The sequence below is a fragment of the Vanellus vanellus genome (genome assembly GCF_965231255.1).
Source record: "Vanellus vanellus genome assembly, chromosome: 4".
NCBI classification, from domain to species: domain Eukaryota; kingdom Metazoa; phylum Chordata; class Aves; order Charadriiformes; family Charadriidae; genus Vanellus; species Vanellus vanellus.
The window spans coordinates 73,819,453-73,846,990 of NC_138909.1; the positions used below are offsets into that span (position 1 = coordinate 73,819,453).

Below are 27,538 nucleotides of genomic sequence, written 5' to 3' on the forward strand. Positions count from 1 at the left end.
GGCAGGGCCTGCCGCTCGGCTCCTTTCCTGGGGCTGCAGTGCCCCCTCTCCCGCGGCCGCCGCATCGCCCCTTCCCGCACGGCGCCTGCAAGCAGAAGGGGCTGCGAGGGCAGCTCCCCGCTACCTCCCCCCTCCTCCCCCCCCGGCCACCCCCTTATCGCCAGCAGATAGCCACGGCCAACAAAGCAGAGATAGCCGGTGCTGGCTCCCCGGCGGGGATCAAAGCTCCGTCTGGAGCGTGTTCAAACAGGAGGGACTCGGACGTGCGCTGCCCTCGCCTCCGCAGGCACCTCCGGCCCCCGCCGTGCCCCCCCCCCCCCGCCCGGGTTATTACTGGGGTTTGTTTGCGCTGGGCAAAGCGAAGGCAGCGAGGAAGAGAAGAGCTTTCCCGGTCCCGTCGGAGCAGCGGGGTTTGGGGGGGGCGGCTGCTGGCGAAAGTTACCTTTCGTTGTGTCTTTCATTCATAAATGTTAGAGATTCGGCTCTCCCCCTCTCTCTCAGTGCCTCCTGCTCCCGGCTGGCTGCCGGCCGGCCGTCCAGCTCTCCAGCCCAAGCCCTGGCTCGGTGGTGTACAAAGGACACGAGGAAGCCGCAAATTCGTTTGCAGATCGAACTCCCCATCCATAAACTCACACTGTGCCCGTGGACACCCCGAGCCCAGAGCCCGACCCTGGAGGGTCTGAGGGAAGGAAGGCTCATTCATGAAATTGGGAGCACTAAGGAGTTTTCAGGAAAGTTTTTTGGGGATTTTTTTTTTTTACTATTTTTTTTTTTATTTTCTCCCCCTGCAGCGCAAAACTCCCCCTCTTCCCCCTTTCCTCCCCCTCGCCCCTGCCATATGGCTAACCTCCCCCCTCCCCTGCGAGGCTGGTGAAATCTGGAGGCAGAGACTGGTCCCCCTGCCTGCGTAAGAGCCTCCCTCCTTCGCGCCCGCCTCCGGCCGCGGGGCTGGGGGCGCCGGGCGAGCCAGGGCGGCTCTTATTCTGAAGGGGCCGGAGGGGGGCTTCATTTCCTGACAGCTATTTACTTAAAGCAAATGATTAGTTTTGGAAGGATGGACTATAACATTGAATCAATTACGGGACGCGGGTTGTGAGACCATTACAGTCGGATCGGGAGGGAGGGCGAGCGGGAGGGAAAGAGCGCGGCTGAGCGGGGGGAAAGTCACAAAAGACGTGGACATATTTTGGATATTTTACAATCTGCAGGATTGGGGCTGCGGATTATAAAGGAGAAGGTAAGAGGTGAGGGGCAGTTTCCCCACCTTTTTCTTTTTTTTTTTTTTCACCTTTTCTCTCGCTTCCTCCCCCCCCCCCCTTTTCTTTTTTCCCCCCACTTTATTTGTTGTTGGTTTGGTGATTTTTTTTTTAATTTTTTTTCTTTTCCTTTTCCCTTTCTTCCCGATGCTCTGAGCCGGGCGGGGGGCTTTTTTCCCGCGGGGGGCGGCGGGCGCTGGCGGCCCCCGCGGAGGGGAACGGGGGAGCCCGACGTTCCGCGGGCCGTCGGGGCGCGGCGGCGAGCAGCGCGGGCAGCGCTAATGACAAACACATTGATTGGGACGGCGGGGGCCACCGAGCCGCATTCCTGCCGCGGGGGCGGCAGCGACCCGCCGGGGCTCCGCGGGTAGCGGGGGGGGGTTACGGGAACGGGGAGAGGCTCACCGACAAAGTCAGGTAGGGTCGCGCCCCCTCTTCTCGCATCCTTTGCTGCCTTCACCCCGCTGCTCGCCCGTCCCTTCCCCCACCCTTTGTTTTTCACCACCTTCCCCTCTTCAGATCCCCCCTTCCCCATCTCACTCCCCATCACCGGGTAGCCTAAAATGCCCCGAGATCCCGGGCGGGGGTACGCACACAACCCCTCTTCGCTCCCCCAAAGCAACCCGATCTCCATCCCTGCGCGCCCCGTCTTTTTTTTACACGTTTCGACGGAAGGGAAGATGCTGAATTTAGGCAGGACTGATACCTGGAGCCTTTCCAGTTAACATCCCCCCTCTCGCAACGGGAACGCCGTGCCCCGCCGCACGCCCCGCCGGATCGCCGGAGCCCACCGCCACCTACCCCGGGGGAGGGCAAAATCTTCCCGGCCACCGTTTGGATTTTGTCAAGCGCGGAGGTTGCAAACTCGCCAGCCTCTGCCAGGCTGGAGTCCCCTGGAAAAGTCCTAGGAGCGAGTAGGAAATGGCTTTTTGGCTGTCCGCGGCATTGCTCAACATTTTTGGACGCGGATCCCGCAGCCCAGGAGCCGTTCCAGAGAACAGGACTTGGACAACTTTTTCTGGAGCCAGCAGCAGCGACACATCTAGCGAGGCAACAGCAGCAGCAGCAGCCCCGGGGAGCAGCCGCCAGCCCCCGGGGCTTGTCCGCATCCCGGCGGGGAGGCGGCTGCGGGGCAGAGGCGGGGGCGATGTCCCGGGCCCCCGCCCGCACCGGGGGCACCTTTCCAGAGCCCCTCGACGGCATTTTCGGCGCGTCTCTTGCAAATGATCCAGCTCCCTGGTGCTCCTCCTGGGCCCAAGGCTGCAAGCCCGGGGAGGACTGGACATCGCCTCGGCCCCGGTGGGGACCGACGGACCCATCGCCAGGGCTGCGGGGCACGTCGCTCTCCCTTGGTCACCGGGACACAACGTCTGTCCCCCCGCCGAGTCGCCCGCGCCCTCGGGGTCTGTGCCTCGCCCGACGGAGGGGGCTGGAGAAGAAGCCCTGGGGTCGTAGCGCCGGGAGAATTAGCCAGCCCCGGAGGGAAACAACGGCTTTGCTTTGCCCTTCTCCACCTCCCCTGTCCCGCTTTTCTGTTTTCTGGCTACCTCTCATTAAAAAAAAAAAAAAAATCGCTCCAACTTGGCAAAGGCTTTCCTATTGTTTCCCAGACAAACAGCGAAGTGGCTGGGAGTTGCCATCTCTGCTAGGTTTGCTCGGTGTCCCGGGCAGCCTGGGATCCGCCGCGGCTCTAGCCGAGGGGACGGGGACCGTGGGGGAGCCGCGGCAGCGCCGCTTCCCCGCTCCCTGGGGACTGCCGCTCCGGCTCCCCGCGGGCAGGCAGGGTCTGGCAGGCGCCTGCAGCCTGATGGGGGCTGCAGAGTGTGAATGTAACACTCCCCCCCCCCTCCCCCGACCATCCCCATCACCGTCCCGGCTGGCTGTAGGCAGCCCGCCGTCTCCCCGACGGGGCGCACCGAGGGAACTGGGGCGGCTTGTTATGCCCTCGGCATCTCCCAGGGCAGAGGTAGAGCCCCGCTGGGGTCCCGGCTCGGCTGCCTTAACTCCGTGTCCCTGGATGGGGCAAGACATGGGATCAAAGCAAGGAGACAGGCATCAAAGGTTCCTCTGTCATCGGCTGATCAAAATCTGAACTGGGGAGATCCGACTTTTAACTCTCTGGGTCTAGAAACGCTAGGGAAACATCTCCCAGCAAGTCAGTTCGGTTTTAGCTGCTAGTTAACAAAGAGCATTTTAGAAAGGCCCTCAGCTAAACGGCGGTTTAGCTAACCTCAAAGCTTGGGGAGAAAAAAAAAAATAGTTTGAAGAAAAATGAGGCCGCACAAAGCCCTGGGATTTAGGAGTCCACAAGCAAACCAGCTCTCCCAGCCTGCGGGCGCTCTCCCGCTGCTTTAAAATGAGCCCCCTTGTTCTGGTACTCCTCACCAGGCACGAAGGGGCAGGAGGTGTGCCAGGCCGGCTGCCATCGGGCACTGCGGCCATCTTCGCTGTTATTTGCCCATCAATGTATGGGAAATCTTCCTGTGGCTGTGAGAGGAATATATAGGTATTAGGTTTCAAGAAAGCAGGAAGTAATAAATATTTTAATAAAATACCTCTCCGCAGTACTACAGTATCAAGCTAGGATTCGAGTACAATGTATATAGACTTGCATACCCCAGACCTTGCTGGTTTATTTCCAGCTATTCCAGTTGGTTTAAAAATGAGGGTGAAATGTATAACCCTGTACAGTCCTCACCTCGCTTGCATCCTTAGATCGTCATGGCCACAATGGCACTACTTCTGCATGTGACCTCTGAAAATTTTAATAGAAGATGTTTGCTTCACTTGATTTAAAGACCAGGGAATGACTTCTGAGGGGTTATTTTTCCCGGTGGTGGCAAGAAGTGCTGATAATTTATGAAAAGCAAGCAAGTAAGCAAACAATCCTTTCTCTCCCTCTTGCCTTGCTCTCCTGCTTGACTCATCTCTTTCAAGCCAATAAAGCTTTGCATGGGCACCCAAGGGAAAAGTTTGCAACAGCGAGGCTTCCTAGAGCTTGTGGTCAACAGAGATGGATTGTTTTTTCCATGTGATGCTTCTGAGCACTTGAGTTGGGATTTGAGGTGTTCTTTGATTTGATCCTGAGATCCTAAGCGAGATGCATTCCTCGGAGGTGCCAGTCTTTTTGTCTGTTTGCTGAGACAGTCTGGGAAATCCTCTCTGGAACAAGCGGGGAAATTTAGACTTTGCAAATTTCCCCCCTACCTTTAGCTGCTAGACTGGTGGAGTGTGTCCTTGAGGGTTAGGCTGAAGAATCGGGGCTGACTGGAAGGCTCCTTGGATAGCTGCCACCACTGTGAGTCCTGCAGAGCCTGAAGTACTCCGCAGGAGCCCAGCACTGGGCTAGTCGTGGTGTGTAGTTACTTTTTCATACAGGCTATGCTGGATGCAAATACTTGTAAACGGCTATAGAATGAGCCTCATTTTAGGAGAACATCTATGCCAGTCTTTTTCATTGCAGAAATTGTCTTTTGTTGTTTGCGCCTTTCCCCAAATGAAACCTTCAGACCCGCCTGTTGGCGCTGTGGGGCGGCTCTGCTCTCGTGGAGAATTGAGTTTGCAATTTGGGAATTGAGAACCGAGAAATGTTTCAGGAGGTCCTGTCTGAACACTTACATTCAGCTGGTGCATATACCACAAGGAGGAAATGTTCCCCTCTTTTTTTTTTGGGCTGGCCTTTGGTCTTCCTGGAAAAAATCAGTCTTCCCAGAAGGACAGACTGCCACTCTGACAAAATCACCACTGAAATTATCCAGCCCTCTCATAACAAGGATAATCACATCATTACGTGCCAAGATTTGGAATCCAACTACAGTTGTATCCCTTATGTAAATACAGAGCAATAGGGACCAGTTTTGTTTCTTCTTTTTTTCTTTTTTTTTTTTTTTTAAATGGATGAACTCGCGTGAAATTCAAATATAAGAAGTCTGAATTTTAAGTTGATCCAGGAGACCCAGTTTAGATTCCATCTGCTATATTGGAGACTAGCGTTGCCTTCTGCTCGACATTTCTCTCACTAATGTGGATCAACATTGCCATCATGTGGCCAAGAGGATGAACTGTAGTGGCTGGGTGGCTGGCAGGAGAGAGGTCTCAGTCTCCACTCTTCTGGTAGATGGGCTAGTTTTCTGGCTTGAAAGAGGTCTTTGTTTGATTTACAGCAGTATGAAAAATATATACCATTGGCTCTTCTTGGTCTACCACGGTGCTTTCTCTCTAGGTCATGTAGAGCAATCACCTACAAAGAACATCATTTTCTAAACACATATTTCCATTGGCTTTCTGGGTATTAATTTTACTTTGTCTTCTGCAGTGCAGTCAATGAAACCCGTCTTGGTAGGAAGCCAGTGCTTGGCAGTGGGAGTTTAGAAGATCAACTCCTTGCTGATAACAATTCTTCAGATGTTCTTTTCCTGATTTTTTACAGAATCATAAAATAGTTTGAGTTGGAAGGGACCTTTAAAGTTCATCTAGTGCACCCCCCCTGCAATGGGCAGGGATATCTTCAACTAGATCAGGTTGCTCAGAGCTCCAATGTCACTAAAGCACAAAAGAGAGATATCAAAATTTCAGTCAGATCCTTTCCAAACCCAGTGGTTAAAGTAGACGCAATGACTGTTTTACCCTGGGCAATCAGCCTCCCCTGCTGAGAGTTTGGCAAAGCCCTCATAGCATCATGGAGTTTTCGCTATACACACCCATGTTTCTATTTTAGCTAGCGATCTTCAAGGTATGTAAGGAATTAAGGTTGGCTCAAGCTTATGTTGTATATGTGCTGTCAATACTAGGCTTCAGCTTGTAGAAATCTGCTGGCTTCAGTGATGTTACACCAAATTATGGTTTGATGAAGCAGCGTTAGGAACAGAACCTGGTGTGTTTGTTTAGGGCTGAGATTTGGGTGATTTAGGACAAAGAGGTCTGCTCCGCCTTAAGGAAAGTAAAAAAGGCAAATAAGTGCATACAAAAAATTAGGTGATCATAAATAAACAAAACCATGGTAAGCACACCCCCTGTGTGAAATTGTACCTTCACTCCAGCACTGATGTGTGAGGACACGTTGGAGATGTGACTCCAGCATGCTTAAGTTGGATGCACAATGTAATTAAATCCAATTCAAACAAATGTCGAGTACAGATGATGGTGAATCCTTAGTACATTATTCTGTCTTCCACAGTGAGGAAGCGGTGCTCTGGGTCTTGATGAGATTAACGGGTCATTGAGGAAAGATCAAAGCTCTGGGTTGTGAAAGAATAGCCAACTGCAAAACGCAAATTTAGCTAAGTCCTTGCGTTTTCAAACTGCAAAGGTAGATTGAGGCACTCCGCTCATTGATTTCTATGGCAGCCCAACCAAGACAGCAAATTTGAAGTAGCTCTGTGGAAATGCCGTCACCTGTGCTGACATCGGCATAGTCATGGGCCTTCACTCCTCACTTACACACACAGCTCTGCCACAGCAGAGCTTCTGCAGACTGGTGCGCAGGAGCTGAGCCACCTTTGTGTTTCCTCCTTCTGTGCTGCATCACTTGCACTGAATAGTCTACAAAAACAACACAAAAGGGGGAGAGGTCTGCCTTTTCGGAGGGAAAAGGCAGAAGGAAACTTGGCCGACAGTGGGGTAACATTGTCTTGTGGATCTTGGGAGGTTAGCGGTCGGATCAATAAAGCAGACCAAGATAGGTCTTTCACGATTTACAGTGAGCTACTTTATCAGAAAAAAAAATTACAGGATATAAATGTGATAAAAATGAGTAAGGAGGCTGAGACCGAGGGACTTCTTTGATGTCCGAAAGTCTGTTATCAATGGGAGACAGATACATAAACACATGGCAATTATTGCTAATTGAAGAATCAGGCAAAATGCCTTGTCGCTGCTGGAATGTTGTCAGCTGAATTTCCGACTTTGCTTGTACACGGTTTTGGGGGTTGGTAGTTTGTAAGTCTTCTAATCCTGCTTCTGAGACCTCTATGTTTGATTCGCGTACTGAATACTTTTTGCTTTGCAAAAGCGCGCTGTCTGCTCCACACGTTGCGGGAGGAAAGAGGGACTGGTTCAGAAACACTCCTGGCCGTGTTGTAAGCATTTAACTTCCATATGGCGCTGGCATAGTCGTAATAACTGGATGGATGTACCTACGGGCTTTCCTATCTCAGCATCAGGAGCTGAATGCCAGAGGGTGAATAGAAACTCTCCGGAACCTTTGAAAAGTAGTCCCTGGCTTGGCACATCATCCTTTATTTTACGCCTTGGTTTGTGTTTCAGATTAGGGGCTCTTCCGTGCAGACATTTTTTTAATCTGTATTGGCCTTGGGCCAAATCCAGTTACTATTAATGTCACCAACAAACCATCCACCGATTTCAAAGGGAGCAGGGGATGTAGGAGCTCCTCTTTTGGAAATTATCTAGCAGGCTGCTTGAAGGTTTGAAGTAGAAATGTCATTAGATGGCACAAAAATTCCATGGATGCTTATTGTCACCGCTGCCTCTTTAAGACTGATGCCTTAAGATTATGCGTTTGAAAGCCAAAATTATCGCGTGTGATCTATGAATCTCCACACTGTTGGGCAGAAGAGATGCTCTGCGAGTGGCAGTGCTGGCCGTGGATTTATTCCATTAGAAAATTGCAGCATATGTTTTAAATAGCATGTCTCTCGATCAAGGGAATTCTTGCTAAATAAGCAATAAACACTATTGTATTGCATTGTATTCAGTAAGCTATATATATACATATGTACAATGGCAAAACAAAAATATCACTCAGGATTGTACTATTCGTAATAAAAGTAGCTTTTAAACATGTTTTGTTTTGTTTTGTTTTTTTCTCGCATAAAAGTTGCTTGTTGCTAAAAGGCCAGAACTTATTGCGTAAAACCGTCGCATCTTCGCCGATGCCTGTGAGGGTACTGCCTCTGTGCGGGGGTGTTTCGGTGGGCTCGGTCCCGGAGGCGGCGGTGGGCATCAGAGCTGTTTGCAGCCTGTTTGAAAGGGGGATGCGCCGGGACTGGGCTCCTTTACATTGCCGGTGGAGAGGAGGGGTTACGGAGCCTTAGCTGCGTTCCCCGTGACGGTGATGTGTCTGTCTGTGGCCCCACGTACCTTGTGGGAGGCGGTTGCACCAGTCTCAATGGGCTGCGGGCGGGAGCTGGTGTCCCAGGGCTGTTTCTGTCCTTGGCACCACGCGGAATGCCGGGAAGCCGGGCTAGGGCCAGCAAACTTTTGGGGGATCCTGCAAAATGTCATTCCCGTTTTCAGTCCGTTAACTGGTTCTCTCTTGCCTTCTCCTTTCTGTTTCAGTTGTTGGTAGCTATGGGTACTTCCCCACGGACGTTCCTGATCCTGGGATGTTTTCTCACAGGTAATGTTCCTCAGCCCTCGGAGCCTCTCCGCTCCTACCCCTTTCGTAAATACTTATTTGAGCTTGCTTTCATTGTGCCCGCCATAACAAAGGCCAAACGGTTGCCAGCTGGCTACGGGCTCCATCTTTCTGCCCTTCCCTTTGGTAGGCTGAGGCAAGAACCACCGAGGAGACGGTACTACCGGCTGCTTTGGCACCTCCACAGCTGCTCTAACCTCCCTCCCGGTTTGGCTGCCCGCGCAGGGAAAGTGAGCCCGCCTCCCTCCAGCTGTCCCAGCCCTGGCTCCGCTGGGGTTTCTCCCAGCAGCCCGGTGCTGCCTGTGTGGCCTCCCCGCATCCTCCCACACCGCACCAACCTCACCGCGCTCGCCGGGGCTGCCGGCCCAGCCTCCCAACATCTGCCCAGCGAATGGGGCCGGCAGGGGAGGGCAGGCTTTGCCACAGGGTGCCAAATATAGAAAGGGCCCGTAGACCGGGACAACGCGTGCAGGAGTGAGAAACTGGTTTCCAAGACGGCCTGGACTCCTGCTGCCGGTTTATTGCCCAGAGCCCACTGTCACACCGTGGGCCTAAGAGCTTGTTGGTCGTGGGCTGCTCTATCTGTTTTGTACAGGCCATTTGACAGACTGAAACAGCGAATCCATTTCCCTGGTGAATTCCCCATTTTTTTAGGGTGTGGATCCTCTAATTTTCCTTCTGGGAGTTGGACCTGCACCAGCCCACCTACAGATTAGTAAGGCTTGCAAATCTGAGCCTCCAACTGTAGACTGTATCTGAAAACCAGTGCCATCTACAACATCTCGTTCAGCGAATTACAGTTTTATTTGGCTATAATCCTTCCGTACAGTTTGGTTAGAGGCAGACCTGATGCACAAATTTTGGGTCTAAACTCTTGCTCCATCCCTTTGCAGAAATAGAAGCCAGATGTAAAACGCAATGTGTTGATCTTGGGAAGGGGTTCCTCAACGTCAGTTGTGAGCTTACTGGAAGGCTGACAGAACTGCTGGTTTCCTGACCATCGCTGTCAGGAGGTGTAAGACGCCCGTGACCCAGCAGCCGGGGTGTGGGATTCACTGGTCTGCAGCAGAGCAGTGCCCACCTTTGGGGCTGGGAAGCTGAGGTGCGAATCGGGAGCCATCTCTAACTTCACCTCTGTCTGTCACCTCTTGATTTGACAAACAGAGGTCAGCAAGCAAACACTTAGCATTTCAAAGGGAAGCCGTTTGCCATCCATGGGGCAAAACACTGGCAGGGCAGATTTCCCCGGACATCAGCACCTCCAAAGTGGTTAGAAAAACAGCTGCTCTGGATCCGCTCTGCTGTCTCTCCGCGCTGAGGTTGTTCTGCGTGTTCATATGCTATTTATTCATCTCTTTTTGCAGGACCGTTCCTAACGTTTTGCCAGCTTCCTCTGCCGACTATTGTTCCCAATAGGAATGAAATGGTGGTACAGCTGAATTCCAATTTCACGCTCAAATGCTCTGGAGACAGCGAAGTGAGCTGGCAGTACCCAGTGACCGAGGGAAGTCACAGGATAGATATTAGACACGAAGAAAACAACAGTGGCCTCTTCGTGACAGTGCTGGAGGTCGGAAATGCCTCAGCCGCTCATACGGGCTTGTATGTTTGCTATTATAACCACACTCAAGTGGAGGATGGGGAAGTGGAAGGGAAGGACATCTACATCTATGTGCCTGGTGAGTGGGGGATGCCACAGCCGTACCTGGAGGTTTGTGTGGGAGGGCTGAACTGTGGGTGTTCAGAAGAGGTGTATTGCTGGTGGCAATTTGCCGTCACAGGAAGATAAATGACCCCAGGGCCATTTCCTAACACGTAAATCAAGACCGGCCCCTGTGAGTCTATGGATATGTTCATCTTTCTTTCTATTGGTTTTCACATTTTTGGTAAGAGTTTTAGTTCTCAAGAAGAGGGATGATTTAGCGACTTCAGACCTGAGGTCTTCTGCCCGCCAGGGGCTGGTGGCCAGGTCAGGTCAGCTGTGGGAGCATGTCCAGCCTTCAGTTTTGCCTGGCCCCTAGGTGGGGATTAACATCAACGCCAGTCCTTTCAGGGGTGACTTGGGCGGTGGATATTTTGGGACGTACACTGACCAAACCAGTGCTATGTCTGACACTAAAGCAGTTGCCAGATGAAGAAGACCATATCTTGTTCTTAACCTGAATTAGGCTTGAATGGAGAACCGGTAAAAGCTCATGTGTGCACAGGGCCTGGGAAGCATAAGGCAACGGAGCCATCTGAGGGGCGGCTGTCACGAGGGAGGGTGAGACGAGAAGTGTTCTCGCTGGCCAGCCTGACGCAAGATTAAAAACGTGGTGCTACCATGCAGTGCCCTGTAATTTTCAAAGCAAACACAGCCTTCCCAGGCCCTGCACCACCTCTCTCTGTAGCGGTGGAAAACCTGTTGGACCCAGAAGAAATGGCATCCCTTCTTTTTGGAAGTACCTATCCCCAGCTTTGCCCTCCCTCCCCCTTGTTCTGACTGGAAATCTGTTTAGAGGCTTTCCACGCTATCCATGGGATGAAGATCTTTATTGTCATAGCTGAGATGATAGGCACCGGAGGCTGAGCCACAACCGACTGCTTTTGTAAAGCCCTGTCTGGATGTTTCCTCGGCTTTGGCTGAGGTTCAGGGGATGAGTGGCACAACTGCAGGGCCAGGAAAGATCAAGCCAGCAGATTTCTGGTAAATATTTTGAATAGGAAAGGAAAGAGAGAAGAAGAGATTGCAACTCATCTTGCCAAACTGCGGAATGTTGTGAAGGACATGATGTCTGCAACTGCAAGGAAGACTGTGGAAGGGGGAAATCTCAGGAAGCACTAAAGGAACTTATTTTAAAGGCAATTTTGCAGTGGCGTTAAGTTTTTGCAATTCATCATGTGTGATTCGAGAACAGTGATGCTTCCAAGACTTTTTCTCCATTTCTCAGAACAAATGTAAAGCGTTTGCGTTCATCCTTGAAGCAAGAAGATGTTTCAGCAGCTTTGGCACATGTATCTCGATTTCCAAACGGCTCTAACCAAATCACCAGAAGATGTTGTTGGTGTTAAGCAGTCTTGTAACTCACTCAGTGAAGGAATATAAAGGCAAGAGATGGAAGATTTCTTCAAGAGGGCTTTTTGGTTTGGTTTTTAAACGCCTCTAGACATCAGCCTACCAGATTTGCAGGGCAGAGACACCCTGTAATTTTTTCCACTCACTAACCATCAAGATGTCATAAATGCAGTAACATATCCTTTTCTTCAAATTATAGAGAATGTTTCTGTTTCCACTATAAACTTTGTCTTTACAATTGTTTTTCCTGCAATGAATTAGGAGGGCAATGGGTGGCAGCAACCCACTTTAGCCAAGGAGGATTACATTGAGACTTCACACAATATCCCATTTTCACTAACAGCACACAGAAAACCAAACTAGGTGAATCCTGTTTCTGTTTTAAATTACAGTGGGAAAATGAATACATGGGGTTGGCAGCGTCTTTGGGATGGAGCGCTGTGTTTGGAATATTGCTACAAAGAGCCTGCCAGTGCAGCAGAAAGTCTATTGTTGGAGGGATTTGGATTGCTATTTATTAAATTTTATTATAAAGCTTCGCACAGAAGCTTCAGGCTAGCAGGGATTATTTGTTTATTCTGAATGGCCAAATGGAGATAATTTGAGGGCTGTGTTTTTTAAGTTGGGTATGTTATGCAATTATGTTTTAAACTCAGGCTTTGGATTGGCCAGATAGGAAAGTTGGCATGTATTTTGTTGACTTTAAAGGAAATAAAACAACCAGGTGTTTGTTTGCTTTTTTTCTGGTTGAATACCATATTTTGAAAACCACATGCTGTGACCATAATTATCTATGTCTCATAACTGTAATGCTGGACATGTTAGAAATGCATGAAGATGAGTACCTTGAACTATTTTTGATGAAATTTGGCTTTAATGGTGTTCAACGTAAACAACACGAAACTGATTTCTACTTTTTGACATTGAAAGGGTTTGGATTTTTTTCATTCCCCTCCCTCCCGCTTAGGTATTGGGTAGGAGACAGCTGCTATTTCCAAAGGAAAAAAAAAAAAAGTCTAACTGAAGAAGCTGAGTGACTTGTCCCAATAAACGGCAGCCTCTTTAATAATTATTTTGTGCAGTGAATGTTGCACCCAAGTGCAAAATCTTGTGTCATAAACCCAGGATGTTTAAGTCCAAATTCTTCCCTGAGATCTTTGCTGTACATATATCTTGATAGAGTTGTCTATGATAAAGTGGATTCACCTTTACTTTAGTCCCCACCAATTGCATGAATGTTTTCACACCCGGTAACTGTTTTCTTGCTTTTTGTCACTTACTGTCCTTTTGCCCTCACTGTAGGAATATCTCAGAACCAGGTCTAAGGGCAATATTAATGCTTAGCTTTTTTTCCTTGAGGTCCTTTGCGTTTCCTATTCTTTCCTCTTTTGTGCTTAGGTCGAATAACAAAAAGGAGATACTGCATACAATTAACACGGCTTACCTGCAATCTCTGAAAAAGTAGAGTAATAAACTGTACTAGTTTCAGTTACGAGCTATAAGTGGTCATTGACATCCAATTCTTGTACATGGTCTTACTGCAAACAAGACAGCGTAAAATTACCTCTTGTTTTTTACAGACCCAGACATGCCTTTTGTTCCTTCCATACCAGAAGACCAGTTCATCCTAGTAGAAGAAGGTGATCCCACCGTTATCCCTTGCCGGACAAGTGACCCGAGTGCTGAAGTGACTTTAATTAACAGTTTAGACAAAGCTGTCTATGCTTTCTATGACAGCAAACAAGGCTTCATAGGGAATTTCCCAGCAGGCTCATATACATGCAAAACAATGGTTAGAGGCGTGGAGTTCAAGTCTGATGAGTTCCTCATCTACATTTTAAGAGGTATTTATTTTTGTTCATTTAAAAAAAGAATAATAATATTCAGCCCGGTTCTTTCCTCGTACTGTAAGAGCTGTGTTAGCACCAGCGTCACAGGGTTATATCAGATACTTCCTTGATGATGAGCTCCTTGCTTCTCTGGCAGCATTGCTAGTTATTCACTTGCTAGTTTACTTGGTCGTTACGCACAATTTTGATGAGAATAAAGTGTCCTTTATCTCCTCTCCCAAATGGGTACAGGAAAAGTATTCTGTAATTCAGGTTTTTTCATCTTGTTGGCTGAAACTTAAAAGAGTGGTGTTTCCCAGTGGCTTCAAGTTGTAGGACTTTGGATAGTCTGAAAAACAGCATGATTAAAATATTTTGACAATGAAGTTTTTATTGGCCAGCAATGGATTCTCAAAGGCAGTCACTGATTAGCAAAATGGGAAATTGCTCTTATAATGAGTGTCTTTTCTCAGGGGCATTTGAATTACGAACTTCTAATTTTAAGCACAGATCACTCTCTGGGGGATCGAACTCAATGCCTGTACACTTCGTGCTTTAAATCCACATTGTTTATACCGCTATAAACCAGCAGTACTCTCACTGAGTTTTCCAGGTTATTCCTCAGTAGAGGAAGTGAAATGGAAATCTCCCCCTGAAATCACACCATGAGAAAACTGCATACTTTTAAAAACTAAATCTGCTCTTTTCCTCTTCTCTTAGCGACTTCACAGCTGCCGGTTGAGATTGAAGCTCTTAAAACTGTCTACAAAACAGGCGAGACCATCGTAGTAACTTGTGTGGTCTTTGACAACGAGGTGGTTAATTTACAGTGGAATTATCCTGGGAAAGTGGTAAATATCTCTTTTTTTTATTTTATTTTTGGTTTGAATGTTTGTAGCTGCATATTGGGGAAGAAGCTGGGGTTGTAAAATATTCTTCTCTTCTCTGAATGAGGACAGCTGAGGAGAGAAAACAAAGTAATTTCTTCTACTTTTAGGTTACCACAAAAGAAAGTCAGTCCCAAAAGTTAGAGTTTGCTGTTAGTAAGTATGCAAAGTATGAGAGGAAGGTGAGGTGTGACTAGGAGTCCATCCTCCAAGGGAGGAATGCTGTCTCTCAGGTCTTGTGCTGGTTCAAAAAAAGAAATGTTGTGGAAATAGAAAGGTCTAGGAATGTGTCAGACGTGTGCACGGAGCTCTGCTGCCGGAGGTCTGAACCCCTAAAATGGCTCTCTTGGTACTTGGGTTCTTGGGCTTAATAGAGGATGATGAAGAATCAAGTTCACAGACTTCGTTGTTCCTCGTTATGCAGGTGTTAATTAAAATGACTCTTACTGTCACTGTAATTACTCACTAATGAGAACCACCTAGTCAGAAAACCTTTAAAATTTCTGGAGAACCTCACAAATTTTCAAACTAGCGTTAACATCCTTCTGCAGTGAAAAATTGTATTGGTTAGAGCCTGTCCCCATCCATGGGGAATTTCAGAGTATCCCATGTAAAAAGTCTGGTGACCGAAGGGGTGGAGTAGTTGAAGTGACCCCAAATCCCCTCTTTTATTTAAGTAAGTTAAGAGCCCAAGAGAAAAAAAAATGATTTAACAACGTTTTGTTCTATTTCCCATGTTGCACATTATAATCTTTGCTATATGCCACCTTTCAAAGCTGTCCCCAGCATATTTTTTGTTCCAGCCTCTCACGATAACATGGTCTACCATTCTCACCATCCTTTTACTCGCAGCAGTCTTCTCCTTGTCCATAAATTATTCTTGTTTTGAGAGCTGGCAGAACATAGCATCCAGCAACTGCTTACTTTTTGTCTGATGGAGGGGATAAACATTCACCTTACTTCATGGGAACTGAACAAATAAAATTCAAAATAAAACCCCACAGCTTTTAAGTCTGAGGAAAAGGTAGCGTGCAAGTAGTAAAACACTTTTGGACTCCTCACCCAAATTTTGAACGGTGTTTTGTTCTGAGTGAACAAAATACGAGCTCTCAACCTCCTCACCCTTCTGTGCCTGCCCCGAAAAGGGTGTATTTTTTTATAGACGCACCTTTAGTGCCTGTGGCTGAAAATACATCCCTGCCTGAGTAAAGTCTTCTGCCATACAGGGTTTAGATGGTTCCTCTCACTCCAGTGGCATCATAGATCCTCAATGGTGTGCTTTCAGCTCAGTTACTTAAGTAAGGTTTTTTTTCCTTCTCCAAACTACAGAAAGAAAAAGGTCTGATAAAACTTGATGATATCAAAGTCCCATCGCAGAAGCTGGTTTACACCTTGACCATTCCTGAGGCAACAGTGAAAGACACAGGGGATTATGAATGTACTGCTCGGCATGCAACCAAGGAGGTTAAGGAAAATAAGAAAGTAGTCATTACAGTTCATGGTATAGTCTGATTTTAGTGTCCAAAAATTATTAATGTGTTGGAAAACACCAGTCTTGAAAAATGCTGCGCAGCGTTGTTTACCCAAGGCTTTTTCATTTACAGACAAAGGGTTTGTTCACCTGGAGCCTCAGTTTAGCCCTCTGGAAGCTGTCAATCTGCACGAAGTCAAAAACTTTGTTGTCGATGTGCAGGCCTACCCAGCACCAAAAATGTACTGGTTGAAGGATAACGTGACTCTGATTGAAAATCTTACTGAGATTGTTACTAGTTCCAACAGAGTCCAGGAAACAAGGTAAAAATGTTCTTCTGACTCTTGCTTTGCCATGTTGACTTGACCTGGGCACTGCTCCTGCTCCCTCTTTCCACTGCAGTTTGTTCTTTCTCCCTCAGTGGCATTTAGAAATCATTTCTTTGTTTTCTACTCTCAAGGGCGATGCCTAATCTACCTCTTCTTATTCCCTTCATAATATCGACCTCTCCAGACCATAGGGATCTTGGTTCCTGAGTACTAAGCCTCTTCAATCCCTCCAAGATATCTCCACGCCAATAATTTCTAGCTATTTCCAATAACATCAGGGGCTTTGTTGGATCCCTGCAGAATATAACTAGGCCCATTTGTTTCTCAGTTGCATTTTGGTAGTTATTTACCATTTGAATAATTATTTTAGTGTTAAGGCATGCTAGAAATGCCAAATGTCACTAGATTGTTATCTCCACATACCCAAGTTATACGTTGCATTGAAGAGGATAATTTTTTTTTTTGCCTGCTTTAAAAATACAAACAAAACCTCTAATTTCTGCAGGTTTCAGAGTATTTTAAAATTGATCCGGGCCAAGGAAGAAGACAGCGGATACTATACTTTGGTTGCTGAAAATGAAGATGAGGTTAAAAGCTACACCTTCTCCTTGCTAATACAAGGTAAGGAGCCTTGCCCACCAGAACTGGTGGCACACAGCAAAGACTCGACCCACTTACACTTATCGGGTTGCCTGGAGCATTGCGATAAGAAAGGTGTGAAGCGGGGTGTCCGGAGGAGTGCGTGCGTGCCGAGTCCTTAGAGCTCTCATACCCTGATCCTGGCTTTCACTTCGGCGCTGGCCCTGAGCCAAAAAGAAACTTTATCCTCCTGCCTAAGTTGTTCCAGCTGACAGCGGGGACGATAGCTCGTTTAGTATGACATGAAGACGTGGCATAACCACAGCACTTCCTTTTCGTGGCTCTAGCCTAGGATCCGCTCTGTCCTACGGGAGTTAAAGACCTCCTAGATGAGTTCCTAGCTGTTGCTAAGCTGTCGGCCAAACAATACCTGTCCTGGTTTATTTGAAATTTCGGGCTGCTTTTGTAGACCCTGATGAGTATTTTAACAAACTCCTGTGTTCTTCCCAGTTCCAGCCCTGATCTTAGACCTCGTGGATGACCACCATGGCTCTGCCGGTGGGCAGACAGTGAGGTGCTTGGCGGAGGGGACCCCGCTTCCGGATGTGGAATGGCTGGTTTGCAAGGACATTAAAAAGTAAGAGGAGTGGGTGCTTTCTTATCTAAAATATGACCGGCTGTGTCCTTGATTAGCTTAACGTTATTAGTTATTGTACCATGCTTTCCTCATTAAGGGCCAGTAAGCTATAAATCTGATTTGTCTTTTCAGAGGCTTATATTTCGAGAGAGGTTGTCAGTGCCCCTCCTACTGATCGCACCCCGTAGGAGAAGAAACAATGCATTGATTCAGGAGGTTTCTTTCATAAATCTTTGTGCTTAATAAGCAAACTCAGCAGATTTCAAAGTCCCAGTTCGAGTAAGGATCTCAAGGAGTAGCTATCCCTCCATTCAGGGAGTTCTCATCATTTCATAGGTAGCTCCATCTGCCTCCTTAACACTCTTGCGTGCTTCTAAATATTCACTTGTAATTATTTCCCCCCAAATTATCGGGACTAGATGATCTTTAAGGTCCCTTCCAACTCTAACCGTTCTACGAATCTATGATAAATTATAATTTTCACCTTCAAAGTGTTTTAGACACGTGGAGTAGTGACTCCCATTTTTGGTAGATCTAGACTGGCTCCTGTAGCTGCTGGGAGACTGTTTTTTCCCTGGGAGGTCATCCACCAGGGAGAGGGAGACCATGGATGGAAGGAGGGTACCAGCCTTGGGCACCTCCCAGCTGTGTTCTACTCTCATTGTGCTAAAACTTACTGCCTGGTAGGACAATTGTCCTCCTAGCCCTGCCCCAGGGAGCCTTGTACAGCACTAAGGATTCAGCGAGAAATAGAGATCCACCCAGCACTATAACTCCATGGGATACATAGCAACACCAAGGTCTACCTATACCAGAGCTGCTGGGCTGCATTGTCAAGCCTTCAAAGTGGCAGCAGTAATGAGGATCTGAAGGTAGATTATTCTGAGGGAAGAAAGATGTAGGCTTCTCACAGGAGTGGTCTTAAGGATTTCTGGTCTTTCAAATGATCGTTGTCAGAAGAAAGAGGGAAAAGTGATTGCTGTTCTGTTCACTCTTTGTTCATACCTGTGCCCAACGCCTGTTTCCCCCTTGTTCTTCTCTGCAGGTGCAGCAACGACACCTCGTGGACTCTTTTGACTAACAATATCTCTGATATACACATGGAAGCCCACCTAGATGAGAAAAACATGGTGCAAAGCCAGGTGACCTTCCAGAAAGTAGAAGAAACCCTGGCTGTGCGATGTGTGGCAAGGAATGACCTTGGTGCTGTTACTCGGGAACTGAAGCTCGTGGCTCCCAGTGAGTTTGCTTTGTCCTTCTGTGAAATTACAGCAGCCAGTTTGAGCCCTCTCTAATACACCCCAGTTCAGTCTTAATAGATAAAAATGTGAATTGTTGCAGATAAAAATAAATGAAAATGGATTTTTTTCCACCCTGGGACATCTGTAGATGAGGCATTCTACAGGTCTTTATGGTGCATCTTTTTTTCGCTTACTATGTGGTTCCATGATTCATTTTATCATTTTATGGCCACTGGCTATGGGACGTTCTTCTAGATGATCTCTGCATTTGGTTTTGAAAACAGGAAGGCAAGGCAGCTCTGGGCTTGGCAAGACTTTACAGTCACCAGCCCCAGGGACTGCTCCTGCCACATCTGCAGGACACGGGAACTGCAGTGGTATGGGAGGTGGATGTCTTGTGCGTGTGTCATGTTCCTCATGGTTCAAGAGGAAAATATGGTCTGTCTTTTTACTTCACAGCCTTGCGATCAGAACTAACAGTGGCTGCCGCAGTCTTAGTGCTGTTAGTGATCGTGATAATTTCACTGATTGTCCTGGTCATCATATGGAAACAGGTAATGTAGAAAAAAACCTATTTCGGTTTGCATGTTGAGCCCTGCTGGGTTTTGATCTGCTCAGAAGTCAAACACAGGACTAACAGTTGGTTTTGCATTCAATGTACTTTGCAGAAGCCGAGGTATGAGATAAGATGGAGAGTCATTGAGTCTATCAGCCCCGATGGCCACGAATACATTTATGTGGACCCAATGCAACTGCCTTATGACTCCAGATGGGAGTTTCCTCGAGACGGGTTAGTGCTTGGTAAGTTTCCTCTAAGGGACTAATCCCATCCTTCTCTGGGGATAAGGATGGTTAAGGAGAACTCTGAGGTCTCTGCTACCGGGATTTGCGATGAAGCTCATGGCCGTGAAGTCCAGAGCCTCTCTGTTCCTGTCCGTTCTCCTCTGTTCTCCTACCACATCCTCTTCTTCCCCTCCAGTGATGTCAGCCTTGAGCTCCTTGGGTTAGTGTCTCCTACACCTCCGATCCAGCTCTCCTCCACATGCCTCACGGGCAGCGCACACCTCCACATGGCTTAGGGGACCTCTCCCAGCGTTAAATTCCCTCTTCAACACTCCTGCTAAGGCACCCACAAGAAGTGCATTGGCATTTTTTATTTGCAAGACATTTATACACTTATGTGTAGAGGCCAAAGCAATCTGCAAGTAGTTATGTAGTTTTATTTAGAGTATTTTTTAAATTATTAATCCACGATGTGCATATATCAGTGCTGAGCAACTTAATGACTTATTCTTGTGGCTACTGTTCTTCTTCCCTCCCCTTCTACTTTCTTGCTTTGCTATCACTGCACTGGAGTCCATAGAGACTTCGGTTAGCAACTAACTCTTCAGGGCTGGTGTAAACTCTCATTTATATTGATTGAAAGTGTAATGATTATAGACATTTTTAATGTTCTATCCAGATAGCGCTTTAAATTGATAAAGCGTCCCTCTGTCGGAGGTATCTGTGCACCCAGATGCATACACAAAGTACAGGAGAAGAAAACAAAAGGCTTTTTTTGTTTGATATATTTTAAGAAACACATTCCCCTGGTGTAGTTCTCCTTCCCCCACCACAGAGAAAGAATTGATGTTAGTTCTTCAAAGAAGCAGCACAAAAATTTTTGGTCCAGGAACGATATCCTTTAATTAAATTCATGTTGCTAATTGAAAACTAGAGGAGGGTGGATATTTAATGGAATTACTTCATTACAACCCAGACTTTAATTATATGCCTAAATAGGATTTGTCAGATCTGAGTTGTTAACAGACCACCACTGTGACTTTGTCTCCCTCTGACTCATGAGCACCAGCCTACTTCAATGCCTTCCTGTTTACAAGTATATTCAGGATAGTCAGTGCTTTAAAAACTAGTGCTACAGTCCCTTTTAGCAACCGATTCTGGATTGTACAAGCATCCTTGACACGGTTAACATTTACCCGCTGGCAGCTTTGCCGTATAAAACGCTTGCTGGTGGCGACCTCTCTTGTTTCTGCGGCTGATAATTCCGGTTTGTGCGGGTTTTCTCTTCTCGAAGTGGGAGATGGCAGCAAAGCAATCACACCTTTAGCTCAGGGAGGCTCTGAAGCAGGACACGAACCCATTTTGGCTCGGCCAGACCAGCATTTCCCATCCTAGCTGTGTAAGCCAGCTGGCATCTGTTTGTTTTTCTAGCTAGTAGTGCCTGGAGCACAGCGCTGTGTTAAATGCCAACCCTCACCGCTGGCTGCCTGGGGTTTCAACTGATAAATTTGGGTTACGCTGCCAATTTCCCTTTGCCTGTCGCCCCTCCACGATGTGCGTAGCGCTCTGCTGTTTGAAGCACTCAGCAGCCGGCACAAGGTGGACGTAGCTACAAGATGCGTAGCAGCGCGAGAAAGGCGATACGGCAGCGAGCTGCTTGTGTGCCACTGCCTTCTCCTGGCTCTGCTGGGAAGTGGTGAGGTCCCAGCAGGACCTGGACCTCCTCCTTCGGCTGAGATGGCCGAGGGCAGCTCTTTTTGAAGAGCGGGGTCCGAGTGCTGCCGTTTCTTAGGATCTTGGGGTGGCTGTAGAGGGGTGACAGAGTTGCTGCCGCCGCTTCCCAGCAAGCCACCCACTTGCCCCGCTGGCCTTAATAAAATGAAATGCTGGTCTGACACAGAGTCAGACCCACCCCCGTTTGCAAAAGGCAAGTTAAGATTCAAGTCACACAGCTTTTAGGGATGTGGTGCCTAATTTCTCGTGAGAGGAGAAACTGGATGTAGATTATAAAGCTTGTCACTTGTTTGGTTTTTTTGGTGGAGACCAAGAGAGTAATGATTTAACTTGGGGTGAGCTGATCATCCCAGTTCAATTTTAGCCAAAAAAGCATCCAGTTGTGAAGGTTGTGTCTGGAACAAATTCACAGCCTTCGCCTTTGTATTTGTGTCCCCCCTGAGCCGAAAACCGGCACCTCTCCGACAGGCTCAGCAGATAATCTCTGTGGATGGGGAAGAGAGGCTGAAATGGCCCTCAGCCCTAAGCGTGGTTCCTGGGCTAGTTTGAGGAGCATCGAGCTGCTGCTGTGTCTGTACCCTCCCTCTGTGGCAGAGAAGCAGTGCTGCTCCTCCGGCGGGCAGATCACGGCCCTGCCTTTACACTGAGAAAAGAAAACACACACTAGAATTTTGGGCTCCACTGAAGGCCTCGACATCAGGACAGTGATGGCATTGCAGATGCCTCCGGCTCTTAAGCAGTCAGCTCCCACCTGGCTCCGAATTTCCAGTGTAAAACACGTGGGGCTCACGGGGCTCAGGCTGCGTCTGCGGAGAGGGGTGAAAAGGGGAAGCGGCAGCGATGGCTCCCCGCCACTCCGGAAGCACTCTCACCGTCTCCACACGCACCCCGGCTCAGCGGAGGTGATGGAGAAGGGAGATGTGCGCCTCCTGCTCAGCCGACAATATGGTTTGGGGAGGAACTGGCGTGTGAAGACAAGAAGATCAAGGAGCAGCAGCAAATGCCATCACATTCTGAAGGGCTGCATCCTGCCATGTGGCTCCCAGACCTTCAGTCTGAAAAGTTTCAGGGGCCAAATTTCAGACTCGGGTTGTTTGAATTAGGCTGGAATTTAGTGGGAAGCTTTCTCACATCCTGACTGGGAAGAATAACCTTTGGAGCACAGGAATCTTGAAAAGAAATCGCACAGTTTTTGTGCGCATGACAAACTATGCTGTCATAGTCTTGGAGAGGTTCTTCAGCGGTAACCCAGCTAAGCACGCTTTAACCGTTTCTTGTGCTTGTTAATGATGCAGATATCGCTTGGCTGGAAAATTTCTTTTAAAAGAGTGTATGCAATAAAAGCGGGGGCTGTAGCTGGAGGATAACAGAAACATATGGCATGGCACGCCAGGTAACACCTTCGGAAGCATAAAAGGCGGCAAGTTCAAACTGCAAACGAACGTCAGAGACAAAATGCTGTATATCTCCATAGTAAAAGTCACTGCTCATTCTTCCCGTGCCGGAAGTTAAAAAGTAACACAAAATAAAATAAAGAGCTTGTCAGGAATATGAAATACGAGCTCACGTACAGATTTGTTCACTGAGTAAGCGTTGCCTTAATGAACTTACCCTTCAATATGGAAACCATGAAATACAGTATTTTGGAGGATGTTTGTGCAGTTCGTATTTCTCTAAAATGTCACTCAATCTGTACGCAATTCTTCTGCACGCTGTATCCATATCAGGAGGCAGGATATGAAAATCCAAAATTTTGGTCTAAATTGATTTGTGGGAAGAGCGAAGTGTGTATAAACATTAGCCGTTTCATTACAGCGCTTGGAAATTTGCAATAAAATTTATCCAAGCATATGAAACACACTTGTACATTAAACTTCAGAGAAGTTTCCCCTCATATGCGATCAACATGTATTTCAGCTTCTTGCGGATCGCTGATGGTCCTGCCTGTCTGTTTCTGAACGTGCTGCTGACATGCTTCAGTCTATCTTACTGCTAGGTGCACCCAGCATTGATATCACAGCCCGAAACTACAACTGAGGAGTTCAATACAGATTTTTAAGTGGAGGGCACAACTGTACTGTAGTCAGGTGCTGACTGTGGCGGAGAAGTCAACTTAAATGCAGGAGAATCAATGATTAGAAAGGGTAAAGTGAGAGCGGCAGGGCAGAGCCGGGGACGAATTTGAATGAGTTGAACTCCCACGTGCAGATGTGCTCCTGATGTTTGCTTGCTTGTTTTTATTTAAGGATTGTACTTAATGACAGCATTTCTTTGAAATATATTTGCCTTTTCGCCTTAACAACGACAGTAATAATAATAATAATAATAATAATAATAATAATAATAATAATAATAATAATAATAATGATACCAGTAGTCTGGCTGAGTGAGTGTGCTCCTTCCACACGGGATAGAATCACAGAATCATAGAATTGCTGAGGTTGGAAGGGACCTTTAAGATCATCAAGTCCAACCATTAACCTACCCTGACAAAACCACTTCTAAACCATGTCCCTAAGTACCACATCTACCCTTTTTTTAAACACCTCCAGGGATGGTGAATCACAACCCGTAGAGGAATGGCAGCGGGAAATGAGGCGAATTGCTGTTACTCTCTGAAATAAATAATGCTCTCCCTTGTGTTCAGGTCGAATCCTTGGTTCCGGTGCCTTTGGAAAAGTAGTCGAAGGGACTGCATATGGACTGAGTCGCTCTCAACCGGTGATGAAAGTAGCTGTGAAAATGCTGAAACGTAAGTTGTCGCCGTTCCGTTTCTCGAGCTAGGTAGTGCATGTTCCCACGGGGTTATTTAAGCATTGGTCGTGATAAATAGTTTCTCCATATCTGAAGTTGAAAACGTGCTGTTAAATGAGTGAAATTTAAAATTATATCTTAGATTGCTTCAATGGCGTTTTCAGTTCTTTTTCAGGCAGTATCCAGGCTTCTGAAAACATCCAAAGTTTGGTTTTAGCTCTATGGACAGTAGCAGCCACGATAACTCAGCAAGTTCAGAAAAAGATAAAATAGCCATGAATGTTTGTGAACAAATGAAAGCAATCCAGCAGAGCAAAAATAGGCAGGTCTCGTGAGAATCTTAAGTTCACTGAAGATTTTCCAGTTCATGAGCTGAGAATCAGATGCAGTGATTCTGGAGGAACCACGAGGACCTTTCTCGTGTTGAAACTAGCAGCTTGTAGAGTGCCCCTGTGCCACCTGGGCAACCCTCTGTACCCCTGCAGAGGGACAAACAGGCTGGGTCAGATACGGGGCTGGGTCAAATGAGTCCTCTATTAGTGATTTGTAACTCCTCTCCAAGTCTTCAGAAAGTCCCTTGTCAAGTAAAGGACACGGTCTTCTTCAAGAAACCATGACGGTCTTCTTCAAGAAGCCATGGTAGCAATTCTCTAACGAGGCAAGCAAGGAGAAATTGTTTGTTATTGTGAAAACAGTGGTTGCTTTCGCTGAGTGGCTGGTGTGTTTTTCCAACAGCTACAGCTAGATCCAGTGAAAAACAGGCGCTCATGTCTGAACTGAAGATCATGACACATCTCGGGCCCCACCTGAATATCGTGAATCTGCTTGGAGCTTGTACCAAATCAGGTGGGTTTGCCTGACAAAACGGAGGTTTGCTGTGGAGCCATTTTTCACTGTTTAACAAGCACAAAAATGTCAAGTAAAGGATTTAACAATAAATATATACAAATAAAAGTTTTCACAAACCTTCTAGTTTGGCAGTAGTTAGATAGTAGCTGCAGTCATAACTTAGTAAATAACAGTGTATTAACCCCCCATACTTTTTATGTTTTATAGTCTATTTTCTACTAATTTCAAAGTCTTTTTTTTTTTTTTTGAAAGGCTGCACTCATCAATGCATTATTTTGCTTTATTTCATCAGGTCCTATTTACATCATCACTGAATACTGCTTTTATGGTGATTTGGTGAACTACCTGCATAAGAACAGGGACAATTTCCTGAGCCGACACCCAGAGAAGCCAAAGAAAGATTTGGATATCTTTGGGATGAACCCAGCTGATGAAAGCACAAGAAGGTGGGAAAAAAGGAAAAAAAAAAAAAAGTGGGATCTGCAACTTAAGGAAATGTCATTACTTCATTCTTCTCATTCATTGCTTTAGACCCCTCCCTAATTCTTCTCATTAGATTTTTATTTATCATGCTTCATAGATCTGGGAAGGTTTCGGCACTTCTTGTTCAATCTCCCTGACATGTGTCCTAGATCCATGTTTCCCCTGTGTAGAGACGCCTGCAGCCCCAGGGCCACCGTGGGTTCTCCATTGACATCCTGATGTCCCAAAGAACACTTCAGTAGAAATAAAGCACGGCCCAGTGTTCCTCTTTTCTGTAAAAACATCCTTTTGCCTCTACCCACCCAAGTTTGAAAAGTAAAGTACCTCTACCCAGTTTCCTCGTTTGCCTGCTTGGGGAATTTCTGCTGTCTAAAACTCCTTCCCTTCAGACAACCCGGCAGAGTTTGTTCTCCAATCTCCAGTACTCTCCTTTATCTACCAATGGTTTAGCCAATCTCAATAGATTCCTATTCGGAATTCCTATTCAGTGGAGGAAGCCTGTCATCATACATTCAGCAACAAAGCAATGTCATAAAACTAGGCAGGATTTAGAAGGTGAGCAGAGATTCCTTCAAAAAATCACTCAGGCAAATAAACCAACTGACTCGGTAGCCGAGTGCAGCCAGGACTAGTCCTCTGAGCATGGGTTTGTTCAGCATGGGTTTGATGAAAACTGGATGAATAAATTACCCCTCTAGTTTGGAACACCTTGGACTAAAAGCCCTAGGTAGTAATACCTGAATTGAGCGGGATTTGGGGAAGTTAGGCGGTATGTGTTTACGTACTTGACTATTGACCAAAGGGTAAGTTTGAAGCCCTTGTGTTTGACGAGAGTGATATATGGTAACATGTACTAACATGGGGTAATACATGGCCATGTAGTAATACATAATCTTTATGGATTCCCCATCAAGAAGCCAGCTCGTACACTCTTATATTTCACAGCAGTACAGTTGTACACCATAGGAGAGCTGTTAGATCTACGGGACGCTGTGGCAGCGGCGTCACCAGGGCAATATTAGCTGATACACCTGTATTTTTTCCCAATTTCAGTTACGTGATATTATCATTTGAAAACACTGGAGAATACATGGACATGAAACAAGCTGATACCACTCAGTATGTGCCAATGCTGGAAAGGAAGGAGGGATCTAAATACTCCGATATTCAGAGATCCGTGTATGACCGGCCTGCTTCATATAAGAAGAAATCTATCTCAGGTAACATAGAATTGTCCCTTCTGCTTACATCATTAATACAAATAATTCTTATATATAATGCATATCTTGTTTTTGCCCTCTACATGGACGTAAGCTACTCAGCTGCGTTCTGTAAGCGCGTCAGTATAAACTATAAGCCAAAAGCTTATGCTTGCGATGTTCGTTATACTTTGGGGACAGGAGCGCGCGCTTCTGGAGCAGAAGGTGCCGAGCGGTGTATTTGCTTCTATGTGGGAGCGCTGAGCGGCTGTGCCCTGCAGCGGGGCTGGAGGCACGCTTTGGAGGCGGCGATTTTGTTAGTCTTATAGTTTGCAAGATTTTGAGCAATAGCAATGGACGATGATAATAGTCAATGTATATGGCTCTGTTTCCACTTACATTTCGCGTTAACTGACACTTACCAAACGCAGAACACTCCCAAATACTTTCCTGGATTATGTAATGAAGATAATGAATGCATCCCATTCCCCGGCCCTCTTCTCAGAAACCAAATATGCTTTGCTTTAAAAATAGGCACCGTCACTTCTGCCTCTAGGCCTCAGAAACTGAACCGTACCCGGTCCCAGATTTACATGGCAGACTAATGTACTCATGCTGCGCTCTAGGACAGCCGGGGGAAATGGATCACTGAATTTTGACTGTATTTTGCTGACATTGTTCATAAAAAAATAAGAACTCTTGCCATAGGATTCCTAACCCTTTTTGCTGGTATTGGGTTATTCCCAGTGAATACTTGCTGGGAAACGTAACAGCGTTCCGCAAAAGTAAACGGATAAGAATGTACATGCACGCACAAAAACCTAATGAAGGCACCGCCTCTAAATAAATGTTTTTGTACCACACACTGAGTATTGTAAACAACCTGTAAAACACTTCAGTGGGCCTTTTTAACTTCACCTTTTCCTGCAGTTCTCCAGGGAAAAAAAAAATACAGACAAGAGAAAACCCCAAACCTGTATTTAATACTGGATGTTTTTAAGAATGCAGTATGTGTCAGTGACTGACGCTGACGTGAAAAGTGGTTAGTTAATATGAAAAGACTGGTTGGGTCATGGT

The 27,538-nt window shown here is 46.8% G+C and overlaps 1 protein-coding gene across 1 annotated transcript in view; it reads left to right on the forward strand.

Moving 5' to 3' along the window:
* The first annotated feature begins 1,157 nt into the window (after window positions 1–1,157).
* The window catches only part of PDGFRA (platelet derived growth factor receptor alpha), a 32,702-nt gene continuing 6,321 nt past the window's right edge, over window positions 1,158–27,538 (forward strand). The window contains exons 1-16 of the mRNA XM_082482288.1: window positions 1,158–1,237; window positions 8,553–8,613; window positions 9,996–10,310; window positions 13,267–13,530; window positions 14,236–14,366; window positions 15,732–15,903; window positions 16,007–16,196; window positions 16,708–16,823; window positions 17,292–17,418; window positions 18,464–18,657; window positions 19,119–19,213; window positions 19,328–19,460; window positions 23,824–23,928; window positions 24,666–24,776; window positions 25,072–25,225; window positions 26,316–26,482. Of these exons, the coding sequence (XP_082338414.1) occupies window positions 8,565–8,613; window positions 9,996–10,310; window positions 13,267–13,530; window positions 14,236–14,366; window positions 15,732–15,903; window positions 16,007–16,196; window positions 16,708–16,823; window positions 17,292–17,418; window positions 18,464–18,657; window positions 19,119–19,213; window positions 19,328–19,460; window positions 23,824–23,928; window positions 24,666–24,776; window positions 25,072–25,225; window positions 26,316–26,482 (2,323 nt within the window). The 5' untranslated portion in view covers window positions 1,158–1,237; window positions 8,553–8,564. The remainder of the gene's footprint in view (window positions 1,238–8,552; window positions 8,614–9,995; window positions 10,311–13,266; window positions 13,531–14,235; window positions 14,367–15,731; window positions 15,904–16,006; window positions 16,197–16,707; window positions 16,824–17,291; window positions 17,419–18,463; window positions 18,658–19,118; window positions 19,214–19,327; window positions 19,461–23,823; window positions 23,929–24,665; window positions 24,777–25,071; window positions 25,226–26,315; window positions 26,483–27,538) is intronic.